Source organism: Caretta caretta, chromosome 4, assembly GCF_965140235.1.
Source record: "Caretta caretta isolate rCarCar2 chromosome 4, rCarCar1.hap1, whole genome shotgun sequence".
Taxonomy (NCBI): Eukaryota; Metazoa; Chordata; order Testudines; family Cheloniidae; genus Caretta; species Caretta caretta.
The window spans coordinates 120,174,015-120,199,130 of NC_134209.1; the positions used below are offsets into that span (position 1 = coordinate 120,174,015).

Sequence of the window (25,116 nt, forward strand, 5' to 3'; positions counted from 1 at the left end):
TCATTCCCTCTATTGCTGAAAGTCTTGTTGAAAGTAAAAAAGAGAAAAAGCAAACATCCTACTGATCTCTCCCACCTGGTCCAGACAGACATGGTACCCTTACCTGTCACAAATAGCTCTGTATCCACCAATGACTCTTCTGATCATTCCTTACCTCCTCTTGCAGGACAAGAGATGCACTCTCCATCCCAACCTGTGGATAATATAGCCTCAGAGTCTTCAGGTTTTAGCTCATAGAGACATCATGCTCTGAAGAGGTACAGGAAGTGTTATTACACAGTAGGAAAATGACTACATGTCGTACTTATCTACAGAATTGGACTAGGTTCCAGATCTGATGCCAGTCCAAAAGATATGGCCACACCAGATATGGCTACCCTACCCATAGTCCTAGACGATATGTTGAATCTCAAGAAATTGGGACTTTAGAAGGGTACTCAATTTTTTCCCCACCTGATTACAAAGAGGTTTCTCAAAGGCGTAGTTGGACCTCTTTCCCCAACCCAAGCTTCCTACCCCACAATGGGACCTCAATCCAGTGTTACAATGACTGATTAGACTCCCCTTTGAACCCATGGCCACTTGTTCTTTAACTCGCCTTTCCGTGAAGATATCATTCCTGATTGCCATCACCTCGGCAAGAAGGATAGGGGAGATAGTGGCCCTGATGGCACATCCCCCATTCACAGTGTTCTTCCCCAACAAAGTCACGCTTAGACCACATCCAAAGTTCACCCCCAAGGATTTCATGTGAACCAACACATTCACCTGCCAACCTTTTATTCTAAGCCTAAGCAGGATAATAGCCATCCTCCATATGCTAGATGTAAGGAGAACATTGGTCTTTTCTTTGCACTGGACAAGATTTTTTAGAAAATCTCTGAGACTCTTCCTCTCCATTTCAGACGGGTCCAAAAGCACAGTGATTTCAGCTCAAAGACTCTCTAAATGGCTCTTGAACTGTATTAAACTCTGTTACCAGGTTCCAGCTTAGTACCTCCATCTACAGTCTGCACACATTTTACGAGACCGGTTTCCTCATCCATCGCCTTCTCCAAGGGTATCCCTATATCAGAAATCTGCAGAGCAGCTACCTGGGTATCGGCACATACCTTTCCAGAACACTATGCCATTCTGGGGGACTCTGCTGCAGATGCTAAATTTGGCATCACGGTACCATCATCCATAACAGACTTGACTCCGAAGCCCCAGCCTTCAGTGAGGGGCCAAACAGACACTGCTACCAAAATTTTCCAATCAGCAGCGCAAGGATGCAGACACACCTACAGTGGAACACCAATAGGGGGACACATCTCGAAGAACCATCATTACTGCAGAAGGTGAGTAACTTCTTCTTGTGCTTTGTCTTTTTTCCATTTCTTCATCTTTATCATGCCTTCTTTCGTCCTCTCTCCTTCCATCATTTCCCTTTTCCTCTTGCCTTCCTAATTCAAACCCTCATATCTCCCACTTCCTCTGTTTGGCACATTTAGTAATTCTCAGGCCTTTCTCTCAACCCACACATAATCTTTGTTTCCAAGCCCTCCGCCCCACACCATCTCATTCTCACCTGTAGTTCCGTGAAGGTGAGCAGAAAAGTGGATGCCTGTCTCTCATCTAGGTCAGTAGCAGCATTGTACAGCTGTGCTGGCTGTAGGCTTGCCTTTCAATGCCCAGGGTCTTAAGACTGCACATGACTGTGACTCTTATAGAAGGCTGATTTGAAGTGGGTGCACACAGACAGGTTTCATGGGTGGGAGAGCAACTCCAGTGTTGTATGACCAATCTCTGCAATGGTTCCTAAAATGCATATGTTTGCCCATCTTGCCATTAGTTTAATCAATTCAGCTTCTTAGTGGCTCCTTCAGGTGACAGATTTTCTGGGGTTTACACAACTCTGCATTCTATGAAGCTGATGGGGACATACTGTGTGCGACCATTGTTAGTTTTCTGGCAGGGGAGGAGAGGACAGGAATTGTTTTTAAAAAAAATACAGGGGATATATAACTGGTGGTAACTTGCAGGCCTGGCAAAAAATGCTTAGGCTGGCCATAGTTATAAAGAACAGCCAGCTTACAGCTCTAGGAGCTCTGTTTTTGCCTCTACCGTAGAGACTTGGCTGGTCAGGCATGATGATTGTGTTGTAAACTATTATATTGCTTGTCCAGTTTGGTTACATAAGTAGTCCCTGTGAGGATTATGCCTTGGCTGCCTGCACAAGTCATGAACTGTGAAAATGAAACTAAACTTTCTTTTGTCCCCATCTCCTCTCCATCTGAGCTTATCCCTGACCACCATATTGGGACTGCCAGCTGTTTTGACTTTGGGAGAAAATGAGTTGTACAGCTGAAATTGAGCCCACTTCAAGGTGCCTACATGAGACACCACTCATTTAATTATTGTACAAGACTGTCACCTGCTAGTAAAATATTAATTTGGAAATGTGACCTGTGCAGCTAGGCATGATTCATTAACTGCTTGGTTTTATGGGACTTGTACTAACCATCCTCCAAAAAAATCACATTTGGGAGTGTTAGAGCATGGGGATTTTCCTCCTTACAAAGAAAAATGACCCAATCATTGGTACAAAAGGGGATGTACCCTGAGCCTCATTGCCTCCCCCACCTATCATGACTTTGTGATAATTATTGATCCAGAGGAGACATAATGTCTAAGGGAAAATATTATTTGCTATTTTATTCACTTGCCATCTGTAGACTTACATGCCAGGAAGAAAAACAGTAACTATAGTTCAAAAACGTGACTTGTGATCTAAACAGGGCTGTAAATTATGAAACAGTACTCTGCTTGATTTCTCTGCCCAGGAAAATAAGTAAGAAAGATTACTCTGTACACAACTTTTCCAGACTGAAACTGAGAGAAATAAAGGCAGAAAGGGACCATAATTATAATTTCGATAATGTTTTTCCTGTGAAAAAACATTTATTGCCATCAATGCTCACTTCACCCAGAATTCATGTCTCATCTTCTGCTGCTGCTATCTGACATTTATATGTAATAGCATCCTTGGTATGAGAGAGTGTGTGTCACGAGAGAAAAATGACTACATGCTTGTAACACTATTCTCTTCTGGAGGGTCTAAAATGGAGCAGCACAGATGTATGAATCTATGATTTATTTTCAGGTTTCAAGGTTTCTAAAGATGAAATGTATTCTTGATGCTTTGAAACAATGTGTTTTCTTTCTGCCTTTCAACTATTATCTTTAATCTTATTTTGTGTGATTTTTTTCTCATTATTTGCTTTTGTATTTGTTTTCCTTTATGTACTTAACCTGTAATTAATATTTTAAGCTAGGCTGGTAATGCGTTGGCAATGGCAACTGGTTTGCTGGTTAGGTGACTTGAAACCTGTGAAGTGGACAGAAATAGAGGGCAATTTAGCTATGGATTTGGTCACAGAATGTTGAGAACATTGCCCTCACCAGCTGGTGACAGCAGCTACTGCCAAGTGAAAAATGGAACAGGATTGTAATTGGGAGCTGCTCACATACAGCCTTTGCCAATGTTAAGATGGTAAATGAAGCCTACAAAAAGAGAGGAAAGGTGAGGAAAGTTAAGGAAAAAAGAATGTAGAAAACATTGTTGATACCAATGGGTTCAATTCTTTATTGATAAGATGTCAGATAACTTGGTTCAATCAGATTATATAAATCAGCACAATAGAAAAGGAGTTGATAATTTACCCAGTCTTCATTATTCCAAATTTATTACAATTACTATCTGTTTTTTATACCTCAGCTGTTTACAACAGATAGAAAATTCTACTTGATTAATTAAAGACCTTAAACACCAGTTCTTATCTAATTTCCAATTATTTTGCACATCACAAAGGCATCTTATACCTGTTATCCCTAAAACATATAACTAGCACTGCTCATATTTATCAAATCTTGTTTTTCCCAGTTTCTACGTGTACAAGGAACAGAGATTGCGCACGGTTTACTACAAATATATTTCCACGATATGCTTGGCATGATTTGCAAAGCATACTTGGGAGTATGGTATGTAGTATAGTATAAGTATAGTATAACTTTTAGAAGTATAGCAGAATCCCATTTATCTGATCTAACTGTGTCAAGGTTCCTCCCCCACTCTGAACTCTAGGGTACAGATGTGGGGACCTGCATGAAAAAAACCTCCTAAGCTTATCTTTACCAGCTTAGGTCAAAACTTCCCCAAGGTACAAAATATTCCCCCCGTTGTCCTTGGACTGGCCGCTACCACCACCAAACTAATACTGGTTACTGGGGAAGAGCTGTTTGGACGCGTCTTTCCCCCCAAAATACTTCCCAAAACCCTGCACCCCACTTCCTGGACAAGGTTTGGTAAAAAGCCTCACCAATTTGCCTAGGTGACTACAGACCCAGACCCTTGGATCTGAGAACAATGAAAAAGCATTCAGTTTTTTACAAGAAGACTTTTAATAAAAAATAGAAGTAAATAGAAATAAAGAAATCCCCCCTGTAAAATCAGGATGGTAGATATCTTACAGGGTAATTAGATTCAAAAACATAGATAACCCCTCTAGGCAAAACCTTAAGTTACAAAAAAGATACACAGACAGAAATAGTTATTCTATTCAGCACAATTCTTTTCTCAGCCATTTAAAGAAATCATAATCTAACACATACCTAGCTAGATTACTTACTAAAAGTTCTAAGACTCCATTCCTGTTCTGTCCCTGGCAAGAGCAGCATACAGACAGACACAGACCCTTTGTTTCTCTCCCTCCTCCCAGCTTTTGAAAGTATCTTGTCTCCTCATTGGTCATTTTGGTCAGGTGCCAGCGAGGTTACCTTTAGCTTCTTAACCCTTTACAGGTGAGAGGAGCTTTCCCCTGGCCAGGAGGGATTTCAAAGGGGTTTACCCTTCCCTTTATATTTATGACAAACTGGGACTGGGACCGGGACCAGATCGGATAATAAAAATCCAGATAAACCGGAGAACGGAAAAGTGCAATGTTGCAGCGCCATCTAGTGACCACAGGAGAGTTTGCCCCCTTATGGACCAGTGTGCCGCTGGTTGTGGTTAACATGGAGGATCAGATAAATGGAGTTCTACCTTATATGATATTGGCTAACCATGTGAATAAATTTTCAAGGTACTGAAATTAATTCATCACCACCACTAAAGGGAGAACCGCCTGAGGTTTTGTGGTTTTGTTTCTTCCATTACTGCCTTGATGTCATCTGGTGAGTTGTTTTTGAGTTGGATTATAAATAGGGCTGTCAAGCGATTAAAAAAATCATGATTAATGGCACAATTAAAAAAAATTAATCACGATTAATCACACTGTTAAACAATAATAGGATACCACTTATTTAAACAGTTTTGGATGTTTTCTACATTTTCAACTATATTTATTTCACTTACAACACAGAATACAAAGTGTATAGTGCTCACTTTATATTTATTTTTATTGCAAATATTTGCACTGTAAAAACCAAAAGAAATAGTATTTTTCAATTCACCTAATACAAGTACAGTAGTGCAATCTCTTTATCATGAAAGTTGAACTTACAAATGTATAATTATGTACACAAAAAACTATTCAAAAATAAAACAATGTAAAACTTTAGAGCCTACAAGTCCACTAAGTCCTACTTCTTGTTCATCCAATCGCTCAGACAAACAAGTTTGTTTAAATTTGCAGGAGATAATGCTGCCCGCTTCTTGTTTACAATATCACCTGAAAGTGAGAACAGGCATTCACATGGCACTGTTGTAGACAGTGTCGCAAGATATTTATGTGCCAGATGCACTAAAGATTCATATGGCCCTTCATGTTTCAATCACCATTCCAGAGGACATGTGTCCTTGCTGATAACGGGTTCTGCTCAATAACCATCCAAAGCAATGTGCACCGATGCATGTTCATTTTCATCATCTGAGTCAGATGCCACCAGCAGAAGGTTGATTTTCTTTTTTAGTGGTTCACGTTCTGTAGTTTCTGCATTGGAGTGTTGCTCTTTTAAGACTTCTGAAAGCATGCTCTACACCTTGTCCCTCTCAGATTTTGGAAGGCATTTCAGATTCTTAAACCGTGGGTTAAGTGATGCAGCTATCTTTAGAAATCTCACATTGGTACCTTATTTGTGTTTTGTCAAATCTGATGTGAAAGTGTTTTAAAAACAAACAACATGTGCTGGGTCATCATCTGATGATGATATAACATGAAATATATGGCAGAATGTGGGTAAAACAGCATAGGAGACAAACAATTCTCCCACAAGGAGTTCAGCCAGAAATTTAATTAATGCATTATTTTTTTAACGAGCATCATCAACATGGAATCATGTCCTTTGGAATGGTGGCCGAAGCATGAAGGGGCATATGAATGTTTAGCATATCTGGCACATAAATACCTTGCAATGCTGGCTACAAAAGTGCCATGCGAACGCCTGTTCTCACTTTCAGGTAACATTGCAAATAAGAAGCAGACAGCATTATCTCCCATAAATGTCAACAAACTTGTTTGTCTTAGCAATTGGCTGAACAAGAAGTAGGGCTGAGTGGACTTGTAGGCTCTAAAGTTTTACATTGTTTTGTTTTTGAATGCAATTATTGTAACAAAAAAAATCTGCATTTGTAGGTTGCACTTTCACCATAAAGAGATTGCACTACACTACTTGTTTGAGGTGAATTGAAAAAATACTATTTCTTTTGTTTGCCATTTTACAGTGCAAATATTTGTAATAAAAAATAACCATATAAAGTGAGTACTGTCTACTTTGTATATTGTTGTAATTTAAATCAATATATTTGAAAATATAGAAAAACATCCAAAAATATTTAATAAATTTGAATTGATATTCTATTATTTAACAGTGTGATTAAAACTGTGATTAATCACGATTAATTATTTTGAGTTAATCACTTGAGTTAACTGCGATTAATCGACAGCCCTACTTATAATCATAGAGTCAAATTCTGCTCTTACCCAGTGTAAATCTGTAATAACTCCGTTGACCTTTGGAGTTATGCCATTGTAAGAGAATATGGTTTATAGTAAATAACAAAAGCCACTCTTAGAATATGTCTTTATAGTAAAGTTAACCTGGGTGATCAGTACCTGGGTTAGCCTTGCTCAGGTCTGACCAGCCACATTGCAAACCCATCTGAGTTAATGAGTCCACACTGGTATAGTACTTACTGCATCAGGCATTAGGACTTCTGGAGTCATATGGTTCTCTAGTGCTGCAGGAGGCTGAACTGCTGTATGATTCTTTCCTAGTGAATTGTGGAAGAACTTGTCTGTCCTGGGCACATGGGAGGAATTGTGGGGAGGCATTGGTAGACTATCAGCACTCCAGTGGTTTAGCTTGTATCTTCATTGCAAAGTGGGTGAATTATCATCCCAAGTGTAAGCAGCACATGAGCTTTAGCCTAGCCCTAGGAAAGGCTAGCTAGCTTGAGTATAAATGTGCACCACAATCAGGCCAGAGGGTTTGTGTATAGATGGCAACCCCTGAGTAAGACCCAAGCTAACTTTGCATTGAAGATAAGCCCTTAAATAAACCAAACCAAGAAAAGTTGAGAAAATCAGGCCTATGAATCATTATAGATATGCTAAGTAGTACTGTTATCTACTAGCACTTCAGTTTTCACAGCCTATTTCGCAGTGGGCAGATGTCTACAGTATTCCACAACAAAATACTATGATATTTGGCCTTAACTGTTTTTTTTTCCCCCACAGTCTCAGCAGAGATTAAAAAACTGAGCATGCATATGGCCAGATTGACATACTGTGTTGAATAGTACTTTACTCTATGAACAGATCCATTGAAATCAATGGAGCTACTCATGAAGTAAGGTGAAAGAGTGAGTTTCATAATCTGACCCATAATGATTCTACTGTGCTTTTCAATGCAGAGTCAGGGCACATGGTAGGGCAGTGAACAACCTTGCTCTGTCATCTTCTAGGTTCCTACAGGTTATGTTATGTCTGGCTGGGCAGTGTGAGGAATTTGTACTGTATTCTGTGAGTAAATAATGGCCACTCTGTCAACTTTTACCAGCACTAAATTCACTTCTAAAAAATTTAATAACTTAGACACTTTACATTTTCCTCTACAATACTAAAAATGGTTACCATGTTGTCCATTATAATTACTTATTGAACTCCCTGACCTATAGTTATGGAGCTGGACACCTAAATTTTCCTGTCTGTACAGTCCCCATCCTCCATTCTGAGGGTACAGACTTGCGCTTCTTCATGAAAACTGTTCCGTATGTCATCTCAATGTTTCAGGGAAGCAATCCTTCAGGTTAAGCATTCACAAAATGTGGGTGGAGATTCCTTGGAGGTTGCAAGGATTGTACTGGGTGGCTGTACCATCACAGATGCCTGTATAATCCCAGGATGAACTCTTTGCAGCCACCAGAGGGTATAAGCTTGCTTGCTGATTCACTGTGCTATGAGAAGATTGGCCAACCCCTTTACTTTATACCCATTCTTAGTGTAAAATCTTTATAAACAAAAACGTTCTTTGTAACCCTGAAGATATATGCAGTAGTCTTCAGTGTGAGAACAAAATTATGCTGTTCCACCTCTTGTTTACCCCTTCTTGTATTGTCATCTCTTCCAGTTTTTCTCAATTTACCTTTGGCATTGATGATGCAAGTAGATGAGCTACAGTTAAGCCCACATGGACTCCATTGAATTCTATGGTCACAAGGGTAGCAAATCCAGGATCTTGGATTGCAAGCTCTTTAGGAGAAGGAATACATCTTTTATTGGTTTTGTAAAATACCTCACACGTCTGCAGAACTATATAGGTAGTAAATAGTAATAAAGTTGATGAGTTAGGATTAAGTTTCACTGGAATGCATTGTTTCCAGAATTAGTAACACAAAACAAAATAATAAAGATAAAACAAGACTCTTCAGCAAGCTAGATCTATATCTAGCTCACAACACAGTTGTTAGACAGCCTAGCTACTCTGCCAGTCAAAAGAAAACCTGAGTTTCATGGGTCACTTTTATATTCAAAATAATCTTTGAAGCTTGAGCCGTTCCTTGAGGCAGGGACGGTCTGTTACGATGGGTCTGTGCAGTGCCTAGCATAGTGGGGTCCCTATCCTGAGTGGCGCCACTGGGCACTACAGTAATACAAATAATAATGCATTAATTGTTGTTGTTAAACAGTTTTTCAAAATAGATTCCCCAAGAGTTAATTCAGACTTCCTTGGCCCTGTGCTGAAACTGGGCTCCCCCCAGCCACTCACAAAAGCTGACATTGCCTCAGATTTTCTCCCCTATCTGCTTTCCCTTCAGGACTGTGACTTGCATCTTTTGCCTTCTCCCTCCCTTCCTCCTCCCCCCCCATCATCCCCACCAAAGCCTTTCCTTCTTTCCTCACTTCTTTCAACTTTTTAAAAACGTTTTCCCAACTTTTTTCTTTGTTTGTTTTTAATTTTTAAAATCTTTTTAAAAGATCAACCTTTAAAAATACTTTCATTTCCTCAGATAGCACTGCAGGCTCCACAGACTGTTTCCGCTTGCTGGCGGTGGTAGGATGGACAGTCTGTGTTCTAGTCACTCAGATTCAGGAGACGAGAGGAAGTTACATGGCTTGTCTTCAAAACGCTTTCCACTCAAGCATTCAGCACAAGCACAGAACCCCAGCTGGAACACCCCAAAATTATCCAGTTCACAAGGGTGTAGCAGCTGTCCTGCCAGAACCATCAATGGGCTTCACCACACCTCATTCCTTCCCCACTCATTCTTCACCCCTGCTACCAGAACAGGAACTCTCAGGAAAAGTGCTGCCCTTTGTCAGCTGAATGTGGTAGAGATGAGAAGTGTGGGAATTGCATAATACCCAGATTGAGCACTACCTTGCTCAGGAAGATAAATCAGTTATCTGCTTTACAGTGCTTAACTCTGTCTCTTGCCTTAAACATCAGTCTAGAAGATTGTCTGTGTGTGTTGAACATTTTGTTTAACATGTACCCAAGGGGCTTGAAGTCGCAGATACCTATTCTGGCCACTCCTTTTCCACTAATGCAGGCTAACATTCGTGCCAGTAATAATCTTCCTCATTTCTTAACACTTATTTTGACTAAATAGCCATATCCTCATTTTTTGTCATTTATATATAAAAATGTGTAATGAGTAGTTATAATTATTGATATGTCAAAGAACAAAGAACGGAGGAATGGCTGGGTATGGAGTAGCATTGTAATTTTCAGGAAAGGCAAAAGTGCCAGCTGGTGATCACAGTTGCTAAATGAATTATATGGTCCAAACATTTGATGCAAACTCATTTGTGGAGCTGGAGAACCTTTACGTGGGACAACAAAACAGTTTTTTTTTTCATATTTGAATCACATGGCAATTAAAATAATTACAATAAAGTGAAGTGCTTGTAAATATTTTGTAACTTAAATCTTTAAAAACACCCACACTTCTTGTTCTCTTTTAAAGACATGAGTTAGTGTCTACATTTTGCACCTTATTATGCTAGACAAACACTTTTAAAGAAGGGCATGCTCAGGAAAATGCCCCGATAGAAAATATGCAAAGACAAGCAATTTTGTTGTCCTGCTCAATATTTCTGATTGCCTTTTGCAAGCTGGAATTGTCCCTCTGCTATCTGTCCCTTTTACCCACCAGAATTTTGGCATGATGAGTTTTGCAGCATGCACATAAGCTGTGCTTAAGGCCATGTTAACAGTCCTGATAATATATCTTCTAGGTTTCCTCTACGCTCAGAACAGTACCAAACGCAGCATTAAAGAGCGGCTTATGAAGCTCTTGCCCTGCTCGGCTGCCAAAACGACATCTCCCGATATTCAAAGCAAGTTTTATTTTTCTCTTGATTTTGTTTTTAGGTTTGCATGTGTCACAAGCTATACTTTTTAAAATGATGTTGTTAACTGCTCATTTGGGAGACAAGATATCTGCTAATGACTCACACGATCTCCTGATGTTTAAGAGGTAATTCTGGAGGGGTATGTCGACTCCCAGCATTTTTCTTTGCTTACATTGACGTCAAGGTGTCATTGCCGTGGGTAGCTGCGGTGTATTTTTCCTCTGAAAGCTAATTAAGAATTAGAGAGACAAGGTGGGTGAGGTAATAACTTTTTATTGGACCAACTTCTGTTGGTGAAAGAGACAAGCTTTCATGCTTACAAGTTTGAAATCATCCTCCTTTCACCCGTAGAAGTTGGTCCAATAGACGATATTACCTCACTCTTTCTAATATCCTGGGACTAACACAGCTGCACCAACCCTATAAACAATGAAGAATTAGTTCACTGGATAAACGAAATGCTTGGTCTGTGTGTGGGACAAAGGTGTTATGGTTTTTAAACTGCCATTTATGGCCATCCCATAGAACAATACCAGTATAACTGGTTCTGGGGAAAAGGAATTGTAACTACTTACCAGTGAAGTGCTTTGGAGGTAACACTTTACAGTGTGTGTGTGAGAGAAAGAGAAAAAGAAGTACTGTGACTCTATCTGTGAAAGACTAAATTGCTCAGAATCACCTCATCCTGGTATAGTATATGGGCTAAATTGAATAGAGGTAAATCCACTTTAACAACAATTGGATCTTCCTCTATAAATTGGTCAACATAATAACGGGTTTAAGAGTAACTTTTTGGCCCCAGTTGTGAGTGGTCCAGAAGTGTAGACCTGGGGGTCCCCTTAGCCACACCCAGAATTTGAGACTTGCAGAGCACCTACACTGTCCCTGGTGTAACTGTAAGCAGCCTCAGGGGCTATTCCAATTTATAATAGATTTCCACAGCCACCAATGGGCTACTCTGGCAGCCCAAAATAGCTGGAGCACAGGGCAGTCTCTCTGTGCTTCCTCCCACACACAGAGCTTTCCCCTACACTGGGGAAGGCCATTATGCTAGTCCTGTGTCACTTAGGAGAACCCTTTGTGATGGGTGGAATTCCCAGCTGGAGGGTGCTGGGATGCTTTCTTGCCCCTTTATGCCATAGGAATAATACAAAGTTTCTGGAATGCAGCACAGAATCACAGGCTGTGTGACTATTGTATGGGACTTGGGTAAGAAATCTAAGGGTCAGCACGGAGAGGAAAGGTTAAGACCAACGATTGCAGAGGGGGTGATACTCAATTGGAGTTTAAATAGTATAATTGGAGAGGATAGAAAGTTTATAAACAAACTGGAGGAAACAGACAAGAGACAACAGGAAAGAGAGAAATAAAATCAAGTGAAAATAAGCAAAGGTTAAAAACCATAAGAAAGAAAGAAAAAGAAAAAAGTGAAAACAGAATAGGGATGAAAAATAACAAAAAATAAATAAAAAGAGGCAGTCAAAACAACCAAAAAGAGAGGATAAAATAGTTGGAGGTTTAATACAAAGAGAAGGAAAAGTAGGTGGAGGTTAAGAACAATTAAAAGTGGAAATTGTTCAGAAGAATCCCATGCACCGCTACAGGCTGGGGACCAACTGGCTAAGCAGCAGTTCTGCAGAAAAGGACCTGGGGATTACAGTGGATGAGAAGCTGGATAGGAGTCAGCCCTGTGCCCTTGTTGCCAAGAAGGCCAATGGCATATTGGGCTGTATTAGTAGGACCGTTGCCAGCAGATCGAGGGAAGTGATTATTCTCCTCTATTCGGCGCTGGAGTATTGTGTCCAGTTTTGGTTCCCCCACTACAGAAGGGATGTGGACAAATTGGAGAGAGTCCAGGGGAGGGCAACGAAAATTATTAGGGAGCTGGGACACATGACTTACTAGGAGAGGCTGGGGGAACTGGGGTTATTTAGTCTGCAGAAGAAAAGAGTGAGGGGGGATTTGATAGCAGCTTTCAACTAACTTAAGGGAGGGTTCCACAGGGGATGGAGCAAAGCTGTTCTCAGTGATGGCAGATGGCAGAACAAGGAGCAATGGTCTCAAGTTGCAGTGGGGGAAGTCTAGGGTGGATATTAGGAAACACTGTTTCGCCAGGAGGGTGGTAAAGCACTGGAATGGGTTACTTAGGGAGGTGGTAGAATCTCCATCCTTAGAGGTTTTTAAGGCCCGGCTTGACAAAGCCCTGGCTGGGATGATTTAGTTGGTGTTGGTCCTGCTTTGAGCTGGGGATTGGACTAGATGACCTCCTCAAGTCTCTTGCAACCCTAATATTCTATGATTCTATGAAATTAGGTTTGGAGTTGAATACAGTGTGTTAGAAAACCTCTTACATTGTATTCATTCATAAGTTGTCTCACTACCGACTGATCCTGAAGAGTATTACTCACTTGAGGAGTCCCATTTAAGTCAAGAGGAGATGATGTGGTCCAATGGATAGGGCCTAATCTGAATATCATGAGACTTGGGTTTTATTCTTTGCTCAAAAACAATGAGGAGTCTGGTGGCACCTTAAAGACTAACAGATTTATTTGGGCATAAGCTTTTGTGGGTAAAAACCAGATGCATGGAGTGAAAATTACAGATAGAGGCATATAAGTATATGTATATGTGTGTGTATATATATATATATATATATGAAGAGAAGGGAGTTACCTTACAAGTGGAGAACCAGTGATGACAAGGCCAATTCAGTCAAGGTAGATGTGGTCCACTCCCAATAATTGAGGAGGAGGTGTCAATACCGAGAGGGAAAATTGCTTTTGTAGTGAGCCAGCCACTCCTAGTCCCTATTCAAGCTCAAATTAATGGTGTTAAGTTTGCAAATGAATTGTAGCTCTGCAGTTTCTCTTTGAAGTCTGTTTTTGAAGTATTTTTTGTTGAAGGGTGGCTACTTTTAAATGTGTTATTGAATGTCCAGGGAGATTGAAGTTTTCTCCTACTGGCTTTTGTATATGTTTTATATGGTAACATACAAAAGCCAGTAGGAGACTGTGATACTTTTCCATCTTTACAAAATGCTTTGTGATCTAAAACTGAAAATAACTGAACATCAGTATTAATCATGACTATAGGTTTGCAATTTAAGCTGTTAAGAGAGCAACCTTTCTGTATACCTGTGAAGAGCCTAGCATGCTTCTTGCTAGGCTAGGCTTCTGTTTTTCAGGGTTTATTAATTTCATTTTTCAGGGGTTATTTTTAGCAATTTTTGAGGTTTTTTTGTAAATGTCAAAAAATCAGGGAGTTTGGGGGCTTTCTCTGTATATACTGTAATGAGTAATCTCTTTGTAATGTTCCCTAGTGTGGTTTAGCATGTACTATTTCAAAAAGCAGTATGTTAAAGTGCATTAGAGAACCTTTAGTGTCTAGCAGGGTCTACATAGACCAATTAATGAGTAATATGTTAGTGTGCTTTAGAATCACACTCCCCTAGTTCACAATACTGCTCCATGGAGACCAACCCTTAGGTACAAGTAATGATTTCCAGTGTTTTTCTGGTGTTTATTGGATAAATATCGATTTTGGTGGGCGTTTTTGTATCAGGGTGTCTTTCAATATTTATCAGTTAAAACGTAAAATTATAAACCCTATATACAAGTAATAGTAATCTGCCCTCCCACCAATAAAATGGATTGTTGCACAAACAATAAAAAAAGTATTTACAAAGAATTTTTTAGCATGATACTTGCACTTGCTTGCTAATAAGTGGTGTTGTACACCAAGTAAGGTAAGTTGAAGTAAAACTTACATAACTTAAAACTTACTTACTCACATCCGATGAAGTGAGCTGTAGCTCACAAAAGCTTATGCTCAAATAAATTGGTTAGTCTCTAAGGTGCCACAAGTACTCCTTTTCTTTTTGAGAATACAGACTAACACGGCTGCTACTCTGATAAAAGTTAACTGTATTTGGGAACAGAATATTAAAAAGGGAACTTGGAGTCAGTATCTTTCTTTGTGCTTTAGTCAGTAATACAGCACTAATTTTAAGTTTCAAGGCAATTGAAGACACTCATCATCACTATTTATTATCACCTTTTGACATAACTGTTATTGGGTTTGGCCAGACAGCATTTCAGAGTACTAGAAAGAAAGTGAGCATTACCAAAACATAATTTGTTGTGTATATTGTGAACTCTTAAGTGACTGTAAGGGATATAATTTCAAAACAAGTACTTGATGACCATAAAAACAGGCATGCACACAATTATGTACATTAAATCTTAATTTCTTTGCTCAACTCAGATAATATTGCATGGAAAATGGATAGGTACTTGCATGCATAAAGGCCCCAATTCAGCATTCTATCCATGTTCAGCAAAACATTTAAATATGTGCTTTATTTTAGCTATGTGCTTAATTCTCATTACCTTTAATGCAACCTAAACCCAGGTTTAAAGTTAAGTACACATCCTTGCCAACTCTCTGAATTTTTACGCTAGTGACATGCTTTTGGATGGAGCTGGAGCCATTCTAGCAATGACCCAAGAAGCTCCAGCCCTCTGATGGACTTGTTGGCCTCTTAGGGCAGAGTAAGAAGTCGGAGATGCTGTAGACAGAGCTTTCTCCCTCCCTATAGCAACCCAAAGTATTCTCACATGAGCAGAGAGGGAGCAAAATAAGCCCAGCCAGCTCAGGGTGGCTCTCCTTCCTTCCTTCCCTCCTCCTTTGACCAACCAGTGCTTCTACTCTGACCCTCTCCCTCCCCTTCCCTGCAGCACCCTGTCTGGGAAGGGGTAGAGTAGAGCAGTGGTTCTCAAAGCCAGTCCGCTGCTTGTCCAGGGAAAGCCCCTGGTGGGCCGGACTGGTTTGTTTACCTGCCGCGTCCACAGGTTTGGCCGATTGCGGCTCCCACTGGCTGCGGTTCGCCGCTTCAGGCCAACGGGGGCTGCGGGAAGCGGCATGGGCCAAGGGACGTGCTGGCCACTCTTCCTGCAGCCCCCATTGGCTTGGAGCGGCGAACCGCAGCTGGTGGGAGCCGCATTCCACTGAACCTGCGGACATGGCCCTGACCCGCCAGGGGCTTTCCCTGAACAAGCGGTGGACTGGCTTTGAGAACCACAGGAGCAGAATGAAAAGCTGGGGGAGCTGCCAACAGCCTAGAAGAAGGAGAAGAGATCCCACTGCACCATTCTCCCAGGCATCGGAGAGGAGCAGAAGTGAGACTGGGGAAGTTGAACTGATGCTGGGAGTAGAACTAATATGGGTGGGCTGAAGTAATGGGGTGAAGGCTGGATAGGAGATGGGTAAATGTGGGAGTGATTGCTTCTGCAGCAGGGGCCAAAATCATCTGACCCAGCACATTTGGGAGAGAGAGCCACGTGAATTGTCACACATTGGGAATAGGTAGGGGAGTTCAAAATCAAGACAGATTTCCTCCTCCTCCCCCAAACAAACAAACAAACAAAACAAAACTACAAGATAGTCTTCCTTTTAAAAAATCTTATGAATTTTTGGGGTCTTAAGGTTGGCAGTACTTAAGTGCTTTGCTGAATGACTTAAGTACGTGCTTAAATGCATTGCTGAATTGGGACCAAATTGAGGGATGATGTACAGAGAATAGATAGTTTTTGTGCATGCTGTCTGGAGAGGCTCACAAGCAAGAATACCAACCTCAGGACAGTCTGTCAAGAAGCAGGCCACAAACCCCAAACTAGTTGTGAGTTTTCTACTTAGATTTGATCAACCAAGTAACAAGTGTAAACTCCTCAGGCAATATACATGGAGTCACAGACAGTCCCCAGGGGCATTTCGGTCTATCTTGCCACTCAGGCAAGATTGACTTTGTGATAGAACATAAGAACGGCCATACTGGTCAGACTAAAGGTCCATCTAGCCCAGTATCCTGTCTTCCGACAGTGGCCAATGCCAGATGCCCCAGAGGGAATTAACAAAACAGGTAATCATCAAGTGATCCATCCCCTGTCATCCATTCCCAGCTTCTGTCAAACAGAGGTCAGGGCCACCATCCCTGGCTAATAACCATTGATGGACCTATCCTCCATGAATGTATCTAGTTCTTTTTTTAACCCTGTTATAGTCTTGGCCTTCACAACGTCCTCTGGCAAGGAGTTCCACAGGTTGACTATGCGTTGTGTGAAAAAAACCTTCCTTTTGTTTGTTTTAAACCTGCTGCCTATTAATTTCATTTGGTGACCCTTTGTTCTTGTATTATGAGGAGTAAATAACACTTCCTTATTTACTTTCTCCACACAACTCATGATTTTATTGACCTCTATCATATCCCCCCCTTAGTCGTCTCTTTTCCAAACTGAAAAGTCCCAGTCTTATTAATCTCTCCTCATATGGCAGCCATTCCATACTCCTAATCATTTTTGTTGTCCTTTTCTGAACCTTTTCCAAGTCCAATATATCTTTTTTGAGATGGGGCGACCATATCTGCATGCAGTATTCAAAATGTGGGCATACCATGGGTTTATATAGAGGCAATATGATATTTTCTGTCTTATTATCTATCCCTTTCGTAATGATTCCCAACATTCTATTTGCTTTTTTGACTGCCGCTGCACATTGAGTGGATGTTTTTACAGAGAACTATCCACAATGACTCCAAGATCTCTTTCTTGAGTGGTAACAGCTAATTTAGACCCCATCATTTTACATGTATAGTTGGGATTATGCTTTCCAATGTGCATTACTTTGCATTTATCAACATTAAACTTCATCTGCCATTTTGTTGCCCAGTCACCCAGTTTTGAGAGATCCTTTTGTAGCTCTTTGCAGTCTGCCTGGGACTTAACTATCTTGAGTAGTTTTATATCATCTGCAAATATTGTAACCTCACTGTTTACCCCTTTTTCCAGATTATTTATGAATATGTTGAATAGGACTGGGCCCAGTACAGACCGCTGTGGGACACCACTGTTTACCTCTATCCTTTCTGAAAACTGACCATTTATTCCTACCCTTTGTTTCCTATCTTTTAACCAGTTACCAATCCATGAGAGAACCTTCCCTCTTATCCCATGACTGCTTACTTTGCTTAAGAGCCTTTGGTGAGGGACCTTGTCAAAGGCTTTCTGAAAATCTAAATATACTATATCCACTGCATCTCCCTTGTCCACATGCTTGCTGACCCCCCCTGAAGAATTCTAGTAGATTGCTGAGGCATGATTTCCCTTTACAAAAAACATGTTGACTATTCCCCAACAAATTATGTTCATCTATGTTCATCTGACAATTTTGTTCTTTACTATAGTTTCAAGCAGTTTGCCCAGTACTGAAGTCAGGTTTACCGGCCTGTAATTGCCAGGGTCACCTCTGGAGCCCTTTTTAAAAATTGGTGTCACATTAGCTGTCCTCCAGTCACTTGGTGCGGAAGCTGATTTAGATGGTCACTTTACACCAAAGATCACAAAATACTCTGACAGGTTTCAGAGTAACAGCCGTGTTAGTCTGTATTCGCAAAAAGAAAAGGAGTACTTGTGGCACCTTAGAGACTAACCAATTTATTTGAGCATAAGCTTTCGTGAGCTACAGCTCACTTCATCGGATGCATACTGTGGAAACTGCAGAAGACATTATATACACAGAGACCATGAAACAATACCTCCTCCCACCCCACTCTCCTGCTGGTAATAGCTTATCTAAAGTGATCACTCTCCTTACAATGTGTATGATAATCAAGTTGGGCCATTTCCAGCACAAATCCAGGTTTTCTCACCCTCCACCCCCCCACAAACTCACTCTCCTGCTGGTAATAGCTTATCCAAAGTGACCACTCTCCCTATTACCAGCAGGAGAGTGAGTTTGTGTGTGTGGTTTTTGGAAAAAGGGGCGGGGTGTGAGAAAACCTGGATTTGTGCTGGAAATGGCCCAACTTGATTATCATACACATTGTAAGGAGAGTGATCACTTTAGATAAGCTGTTACCAGCAGGAGAGTGGGGTGGGAAGAGGTATTGTTTCATGGTCTCTGTGTATATAATGTCTTCTGCAGTTTCCACAGTATGCATCCGATGAAGTGAGCTGTAGCTCACGAAAGCTTATGCTCAAATAAATTGGTTAGTCTCTAAGGTGCCACAAGTACTCCTTTTCAAAATACTCTGAGTCCCAAGGGACCAGTCACTTACCTGAGGTCAGTTTGCACCTTTGATGACACGCCAAAGATAGTGCTTGTAGCCAATCCTGTAACAAACTAACTAAAGGTTTATTAACAGGGGAAAATAAATTAGTTATTTACAAGGTTAAAGCAGGTCACACACACAGAGACACACACACACACACAAATGAGTTAGTCTTAAATTCTAAATGATGATTGAACTTCTATAATAAGCAAACTTTATATGTCTTGGGCTAACCCAAGCTAAATAGCTGGGGAATCCTTGTTTATGCTTATGAATTCAAGCCGCATAGGAATAATAAGCTGTCTTCAAATGACATTTTTATTTCCTTCCCACAGTATTCAAGCTGTGATGGCATCTTCTTCAGGGCTGTGGAGGAAGCAATCAATGAAGTCTTTTGTCCACAATGGCTTCTCTAATGTCTGTAGACCTCAGAGATAATACCTCTTGTGGTGAACTGGTATTTCACACTTGGTAATTCTTCTCCTGTGGGGTACTTATAGTTTTAACAACCATTTTTATAGTTACAGAGCAAACATTAAGTATTCCCCTATTCCATGGGATACAGATATTATATGTTTCAGAGTAGCAGCCGTGTTAGTCTGTATCCGCAAAAAGACAAGGAGTACTTGTGGCACCTTAGAGACTAACAAATTTATTTGAGCATAAGCTTTCGTGAGCTACAGCTCACTTCATCGGATGCATTCAGTGGAAAATACAGTGGGGAGATTTATTTACACAGAGAACATGAAACAATGGGTGTTACCATACACACTGTAACGAGAGTGATCAGGTAAGGTAGCTATTATCAGCAGGAGAGCGGGGGGAGGGGTTGAGGAGGGGAACCATTTGTTGTGATAATCAAGGTGGGCCATTTCCAGCACTCTGAGGAACAGTGGGGGGGGGGGGGGGGGAATAAATGTGGGGAAATAGTTTTACTTTGTGTAATGACACATCCACTCCCAGTCTTTATTGAAGCCTAAATTGATTGTACCCAGTTTGCAAATTAATTTCAATTCAGCAGTCTCTCATTCCATAAAGTCTAAACATTAAATACTGTGGTAAACCCAGGACAAACAGCTACAAAAAAAGAGAGGGGTAGTAATTAGTCCCAGGGGATTAAAAGGCCTCTCCCTGTCCATGGAGGAGATTAACAGGGGGAAATAAGGTTCAGCTGCAAAAGGGGTTGCTAGGGAGCTAATTAGGTTCAGCTGGCTCCAACTGCTGGAGACCTTTTTAAACCCTCCCCAGGATGGAATGGGAGAGAAGCTGCCAGTAGGCTAAGGGTAGGAAGACACTGAATCCTTCCAGGAGGGGAGGCTGCACTCCCTTGCCGGAAGGGAAGGAAAACAAACACAAGCGACTGATCAGGGAAAGGAATAACCGGATCCTGTGCTACCTGTAAGGATTTTGCCTTGCCTAAGTCGGTGTCTCAAAGGCTAAAAAGGACTGAGTCTGCTGAGGAGGACAAGGTACTTTGCCACAATACATACATGATATCTATTTTAATTATACTAACATACAGATGAGACAGATTGGTTTCCAGCTATGTATCTGTCAATATTCAGGGAGGCCCAGGGACTTGGCATGAGCTGGCACCTGGTCTGCTAGCATCACACCTATGCTTGACTGAATTGGGACCAAAAATGTACCAAATATCAATAGTTTTTGTGCATGCAGTTACTTGATAGCAATATACACATTTGGATTTATGTACCCAAACGTGTGCATATGTAATTTGGGAGGCACAACTTATTGCCCAGCTTTTGGAAATATTTCTCTAAATGCCACTGTTTAAAGACTAAGTTTGTGTTTTATATTACTGTTAACCTTTTCCCTCATTTGGTGAACTGAAAAATTTTCAAAACATAGTTCATCTGGCAGATAGTTTCTGAAACCAGTGTAAAAAACCACTTTAAAAATAGAAGAGCATTACAACTGTAAGAATACTTCGCATAAAACTTTAAGTGGTAAATGTGCGTCAGTTTCTCTCTCTTAGGTCATTTAATATGTATCCTGACATTTCCTGTACAAAAACCAATTAAATACTTTAAGATGTTATGCTCTAGAATCTAGAGAATTGATATGGGCAGTTTTAACTTTTATTAATGCCACTAAAATTGTGAGCCCTTTGTATATAAATACATGTACTTTCACACCTTTTCACTGCATATTTAAGAATGTAGGTTTTCTGCCTCCGGCCAGGTCTACACTCTAAACTTACATCGGTAGCACTACGTTGCTTGGGATGCAAAAAATCCACACCGCTGAGCGACACCGTTATATCAACCTCACGCCCAGTGTAGACAGCACGGTGTCAACAGGAGGGCTAAGTAGCGTCTTCACGGAAGCGCTAAAGCAGCACAGGTGCACCAGTGCTGCTGCACCGCTGCAGTGTTTTAGGTGTTTAAGTGCCCTCAGACTCCAATTTGTGTGATTCTGTAGCCAACATATGCCCCCCCCCCCAAAAAAAGATACTGAATACTAAATGTAACACCAGATAAGTAATATTTCTGAAATACAACACTTCCAATCAGTGTAATTTGTTCTTTATAAAGAAGTCTCACTGTGGTCTTGTTTACTGAGAAGTTATTAGTATAAAAGAATACAGAAATACAATGTGACAAGTGTATTCGACTAAATTTCTTATTAATATAGAGCCCATCACCACACTATTGTCAAAATTATATTTTGATAAATCATTAAAATGCAATATACAGTTTTAGTGTTAAAGAAGAACCCAGACAGTGTTCAGTATTTCAGTGTCTGTGTTTGCCTCTTGCCTTACCATTTACTGTATGGATTAATTTATCTTGTATTAAAGCTAGTAAAGTCTCTTTAGGCTGTCAAATTGTTCACAAATAGCTGCTTAGAGTGTGCATTTCTGGCAAAAGTCTGTAACTGCCTAAGGTATGGCCCATTTAAATGTGTAAATCAGGACATAAAGTACTGGTAACTTTTCAACAGTTGCTTGTTCTCAGGTTGCTTCCTTAGTCAGTTAATCTAAACACTAAATTTGACATGCAATTAGTGGAGGATTTCAGTAGTGTGAATGAAGGTGACCTTTAAGGCCTGGGCCTCTTCTTCCACTGCAATAATTAGTAAATATACCATTCATATACAGTATAGGTAAATTTTTACATATAAGGGAAAGATTTGTTTTTATGCGAAATTATAATATTCACTATTAAATCCTTGTAGTTGGGGATGGGGAGGCACAAAAGTAGCCTTTATGTTCTCCATTTCTTGGCCAGCTATATGCCAGCCCCATCTTTTAGGGTTCATTTTTCAAGCTTTTCTGTGCCACCATGAGGACTAGAAACTTTGTTTGAAAAAGGAAGCTGAAGTTCTCATTCAATCCCATGATTCCAAGAACTGGGGCTTTAAGAAAATGACCACACATCATCGGACTTACGATAAAATTGTGAGTTAGCTACACTGATGATAGGCTGCAAAGTGGAATTTCTTATAGAACTTTATGAACAGTAAGAGTAATAAGTAGCAGAGTAAACTTCTAAGGAAACCCTTGGGTGCTGCAAGAAGTATTTTTGTGTCTTTTCTTTGAGTAAAATGCCCCAGAATGGGACAATTGGGAACCATGTTGTTGATAATTCCATCTTCCTGATGAAAAGTAAAATCGAGGCATACCCTACTCACTTGTGTTCACTGAAGATTCCTTGGTACTAGGGTGTTCACTTGAGTATGTTGGCTAAATCTAAACAGGGTGATGTTTTTATTTGTTGTGTAGCAAAATTCTTTCTGTAGATTTGAATGACTGTGTTACTGTTCATTTCCCTTTACAGACACTTTTGTGTAGCAATGCTGACACAGATAAGTAATGGCTTGGAGAAACCAAAAATGCAGATTCCTGAAACCCAAACACATGCTTCTCAGGGTCCCGTTATAAAATGTGGGAGTTTTTAGGAATAGACTGGATCTGCTGTTTGATACAGTCATGTTTTATTATGCCACTGGAAGAATACAAAAGTCCTGCTTCTCAGGAACTTATCATGTGATCCTTCGCCATATTCAGCACCCTTAACTTCCACTGAAGTCAGTGATTGCTCAGCACCTTTGACAGTCAGACCCTTAATGATCAAACTGAAATTGATTTCCATGCAAGAAGGACAAGGCCCTAGAAGTCCTTTTGCTGAAGTAATTCCTGTGCACAATCTTCATACTGCAAACCACTGTAAATAAAATTTGATTTTTGTAAAAATGTATAACTTAGGCTTAGACCTTGCATGGCAAGTTCCAGCAAATTTTCACAGGCCATTTATCGAGGAAAATTAGGGTTTGTAATGGAAGTGCCTACAAACTCCTGAATACTGAATGGCGGAGTTAACTGTTTCTTGTATTGTAAGAATGCAAGATTTAATTTTCAAATGCAAATTAAAAGATTTGAATTGTATTGGGGAGAAAAAAGCCTTTAATTTTTAATTGAGAATATTCTAATCTTCAGTGTGCCATGCATAATTATTGTCATAAACAAGAGTAGCATATGATTGCACTAACTGGATATAATGGCATCTGTAAATAAGTGATCTAAGTAGAACAGTTCTTTGCTTCTTAGCATGATAAATCTTTCTGCATACAATGAGAACTGGAAAGTTTGACATGAGCATCTTCAATATGTAAAGTTAGTAGAGAATAGAGGATACAGACAGGAGAACAGTGGAGCAGGCTACAGTGAAGATATAAACAGCTTATGAGAATCAATTTTTGATGTCCCATACCGTTTCTATCCTGCATCACTGACATCATATTTGAATCAAATCACAATGTCTAGAAAAAGTCTTTGTCACCATCATGATAATAATGGATTCTAAAATACTGGAGTTATATTTTGGAATACAATTCCTTTCCTAAAAAAAAAAAACTACTGATGCAGTAACTCTTTATTCTAGGTGTATTATCACCTTAGATATCTCACACAACTGGGTACTCCTAGCATCACACAATTTAAAAGGCCAAAATCATCCTTCATTTACTTCTATGCAAGCCCAATGACTGTAAAGGTATAGACCCAATGAGCCAAATCCTAGGCCCAACTGCTACTGTAGCCGGTAGCCCTCAGAAACTGCAGAACTTGATTTGGCATTATGCTCAACAACTTGCAAAGAGTCTGAGCATAACAACTAATTTGCTTAAAATAGAGCAAATTGCAATCATCCTCATCTTTTGTTATGGAAATGCGGTTTGCAGAGACACTGCAGATTCCAGCATACAGTAGTCCATCTTGATCTGAACAGAGGCTGCTCGGAATGAGATGTATCATTGTATCCTGAAAGCCTTAGTCTGTGTGTGCCTCATTTCAATATTTCAGATGTTGGTGGCCACATAGTACATGGTATCTTTTGGCTGGATTTGGGCTTGGAACCTGCCTTTCAGCTACCCTTGCTATAAGTCTTCCCTCCAAGGCATCACCAAAAGAGTTATGTCTGATGTTACAAAACCTTTTTTTTTTTTTAAATATCTCTTTGAGGCAGCAATTCTGGAAATGACCCCAAAAGCCAGACAGCAATAACCAGATGCAAAAAGAGAGGAATCTTGGGAACTAGAGCTGGATAAACAATTTATTTTCAAGCAATTATCTAATGAAGGTCACCCTTGTGAATCATTCTGGACAGGATTGTCATTTTGAAAGGATTTTAATTTCTGTGAATTAATTCTTTAACTATAGGTAGTCACTAAAGACTTCAGACATTGTCACCTAAATCACATAATATTATTTTTACTTCATGACTGGATGACTGAAACGTTTAAGCAGAGGAATAATGATGAGCAGTGAATAATGAATACTCTTGTTTGCTCACAAATATCCTTATTTCCGTGATAATGCTGGGCAGTTTATATGAAGAACGGCCATTCCCCTAAGTACAGTGAATGCAAATTTGTCCATGCAAATGTTCCAGAACAGTGGAGAAAAGAGGGCATGAGCATAGCTGGAAGGATCAGCTGTTTGAAATGTGAACTAATGTTGTGAACGCTGTTATTACAGCTCTGTCTAAGGTTACCATAGCAGCTGAGCACCTCATAATCTTCAATGTATAATATCCCTGTGAAGTATTCTCATTTTGCATATGGGTTTCTGAAGCACAGAAAGACTAAGTGACTTGCCTGAGGCACAGAAAGGTCTGCAGTGAAGCAGAGAATGTAACCCTCATTTCCCAAGAT

General features: G+C 40.2%; 1 protein-coding gene across 9 annotated transcripts in view; it reads left to right on the forward strand.

Annotated features, from left to right (window-relative positions):
- The window catches only part of KCNIP4 (potassium voltage-gated channel interacting protein 4), an 864,390-nt gene that overhangs the window by 731,233 nt on the left and 108,041 nt on the right, over positions 1-25,116 (forward strand). Inside the window, exon 2 of one of the 9 annotated variants that reach the window (XM_075128005.1) lies at positions 10,722-10,823. The exons of 7 other annotated variants lie outside the window; for them this stretch is intronic. In XM_075128005.1, the coding sequence (XP_074984106.1) occupies positions 10,722-10,823 (102 nt within the window). Of the gene's footprint in view, positions 1-10,721; positions 10,824-20,202; positions 20,412-25,116 lie in introns of those variants that run through there. One more of the 9 variants, XM_048848728.2, reaches the window with a different exon arrangement.